The sequence below is a fragment of the Bison bison genome, unplaced genomic scaffold (assembly GCF_000754665.1).
Source record: "Bison bison bison isolate TAMUID 2011002044 unplaced genomic scaffold, Bison_UMD1.0 scf7180017864185, whole genome shotgun sequence".
Taxonomy (NCBI): domain Eukaryota; kingdom Metazoa; phylum Chordata; class Mammalia; order Artiodactyla; family Bovidae; genus Bison; species Bison bison.
In genome coordinates this window covers 1,163,883-1,166,568 of record NW_011494757.1, presented here as the reverse complement: position 1 = coordinate 1,166,568, position 2,686 = coordinate 1,163,883, and the positions used below count along the sequence as shown (strand labels likewise).

Here is a 2,686-nt window from a genome sequence, read left to right as displayed (position 1 = left end):
CTGTGGTCCCCGCGGCTGAAGCGCGCTCCGGGGCCCGACGCCTCAGCCCAGGGCCCGGGTCCTGTTCCCAACCGACGAGACAGCGCCGCCGCATGGGCCCCTCGGGAGGCGCGCCGGGAGGGGCTGCCCAGAGGTGCCCGAAAGCCAGTGAGAGAAGAGGCCCACGGTACCGGGTTGGAGGCTGCGGGCACTGCACGTGTCACTCGGGGCCACTGCGGCCTTGCAGAGGGCAGCGTCGGGGAGAGAGGACCACGGCCCTCGGGCGAGCAGAGGCGCTGGGAGCCGTGAGCGTGGACGCAGGGAGCGCGGCGCCGGCAGAGACCGCCGCCCCGCGGGGACAGGCCGGGCTCTCAGGAGGGCACGGAGAGGGCGCGGCGCAGGGAGACCGGGGCGAAGGCCTCTGCTCCAATAGGAGCGGCTGGCGGGGACCCAGCACCAGGAGAGGGGGGTGCCCACAGGGCCTGAGGACCGAGCTGCGAGCGAGCTGTCCCTGACGGACACCAGCCCGTGGTCTGCCTGGCCTCTTTGGGGACCCTGCTGGACGCCCACCTTGCTGTCCCGCGTCCTGCCATCCGCGGGGCCCTGGGTGTCCCTGGTGCTCCACCAGTCCGCCCCTCCAGCGCCGAGCACGCAAGAGCTCAGGCCAGGGCGCCGCCCCCACCCCCAACGGCCTCCTGGCAGGTACCTCCGTCCAGAACACCGCTCTTCAGGCCGCCCTGGTTGTCTGAGGTCAGGAGCAGCTCCGCGATCCCCCGGTCCTGCAGGGCCTGCGAGGGGGTCAGACAACAGACTGTCCTTCCTCACACCTCCCACCACGTCACACTCTGACCTCTGCCCGGACCAGGCCCTGGGGCCGGGAGAAACATGTGTCCCAGGAGCCCAGCCTCCCCTGGGCTTCGAGACCAGGCAAGCGTCCCTTTATGCACCCCATCCCAGACACCAGGGTCACCACCCAGTAAGAGAGACAGCAGAGCAGCTTCCTTCCCTGCAGCCCGGGGACTGGGGAAGCCTGGCCCAGCCCCACAGGCACAGGAGAACAGGCATCTGGGGCTCTGGCCCAGGGGAGTCTCAGGGTGGAGCTGCGGCCGAAGACGCCCCGCTGGCCGGAGCCTGCCCCAGACAAGGACTGAGCTCTCCCCATCCGGCTTCAAGAACAGCACCCTCCCCGAGGCAGCCTGGCCCCTCTGCAGGGGAGGAGGGGGACACTGGGTGAGGACCTCCGAGCATCTGCAGGGACGGGAGGAGCCCCCAGATGGATATGACTCTCCCCGTGACAGCAGGGGTCACCCAGGACACCGGGGGCCGGAGAAGCTCTCATCAGATCAGCTGGAGGCACTGAGGCTTTCTCCACGCACACGGGGCCCGACCCTCCCAAGTACAAAATGCTGGTGCCAGTGATGTCATCACTGTCCTGTGTGCTGACCGCTCGCTGGATGCCGGAGCAGCACTGAGTCTGCGACTTGACTGCACATACAGTTGGGACAGGCAACCCTCCCATCAGTCCCAATTCACAGAAGAGAGCAGAGGCGTAGAAAAATGGATGCATCTGTTCCAGGTCTCAGCTGCCAAGCATGCTGGAGCAGCACTGAGCCTGCGACTTGACTGCACATACAGTTGGGACAGGCAACCCTCCCATCAGTCCCAATTCACAGAAGAGAGCAGAGGCTTAGGGAAATGGATGCATCTGTTCCAGGTCTCAGCTGCCGAGCGAGAGGAGCCAGTTCTGAGCAGCTGTTATTCAGTCACTCATCGCAGCCGAGGCTTTGCAACCCCATGGACTGCAGCACACCTCTGAGTAGGAACCTGTTCTTTTCGGTGTCACTCTGGCCCTGCCCTTGCCTGCTCTGCCGCACACTCGGTCAGGGGCTCCAGCCACCCGCACGCTGGCATCGGATGTCTGAGCTCCACCCCAGAGACCTTTGCTTAACAGACGGCATATGGCCCCGGGGCACAGTGAGTTTAAACAATTCCCAGATGGAGCCAACATGCAGCCGAAGGAGGGGCCGCTGCTTTGAGTGCTGGGGTCAGATCAGCAACCTCCACCTCCAAGAAGGCCTCCAGGGTCCTGTCAAGGCAGTTCCGTTACTCTCAGCCCCCGCAGCACCATATGTACCAAAATCCCTGTTAAACTCAGCCAACGGAGGGCACAAGTGAGGACCCTGTTGCAATCAAGGTCTGGAGAAAGGATTTACTGCTTAGTAAACGGTGCTGGGTGACAGGCCCACACATCACACTAGAGCCCGTGGAGGGACTGCGCAGAGGTGAGCTGAGCTGACTCTTACCTTCTTGATGTAAGGCATGTAGGCGGGGTCTTTGTTGTAGGACCCATACTCGTTCTCCACCTGCACAGCAATGATGGGTCCCCCGTGCTTGTACTGAGAAAACAGAGAGCAATCAGAAGCTGAGGGTGTAGTGGGAACCGTATCAACTAACGTCACCGCACTTATCACCAATGACAGCAAAACATCCCATTCAAAAATGCAAGTCTCAGAAGGTCTGATATACAATTGAGTGACGTCAGTAAGACAGGGAGAAGGAAGCTCCAGGCCTTTGTCTCCCTAGGGAAATAACAAAAAAACAACTGCACCACTGACTAAAGTAACTTTATAGGAGCTCTGGAAACCAGCCAAATGTTTAAGCAAACAAGTGAACATCCAGTCAAGAAAAAGACACATTCAAAACGGTA

At 61.7% G+C, this 2,686-nt stretch overlaps 1 protein-coding gene across 1 annotated transcript in view; it reads right to left on the bottom strand.

Annotated features, from left to right (window-relative positions):
* The window catches only part of LOC104991336 (beta-galactosidase-1-like protein 2), a 14,843-nt gene extending 12,380 nt beyond the window's left edge, over window positions 1–2,463 (bottom strand). The window contains exons 1-2 of the mRNA XM_010843750.1: window positions 2,283–2,463; window positions 686–767 (exon numbers count right to left, since the gene is read on the bottom strand). Of these exons, the coding sequence (XP_010842052.1) occupies window positions 686–767; window positions 2,283–2,300 (100 nt within the window). The 5' untranslated portion in view covers window positions 2,301–2,463. The remainder of the gene's footprint in view (window positions 1–685; window positions 768–2,282) is intronic.
* Window positions 2,464–2,686: the final 223 nt, after the last annotated feature.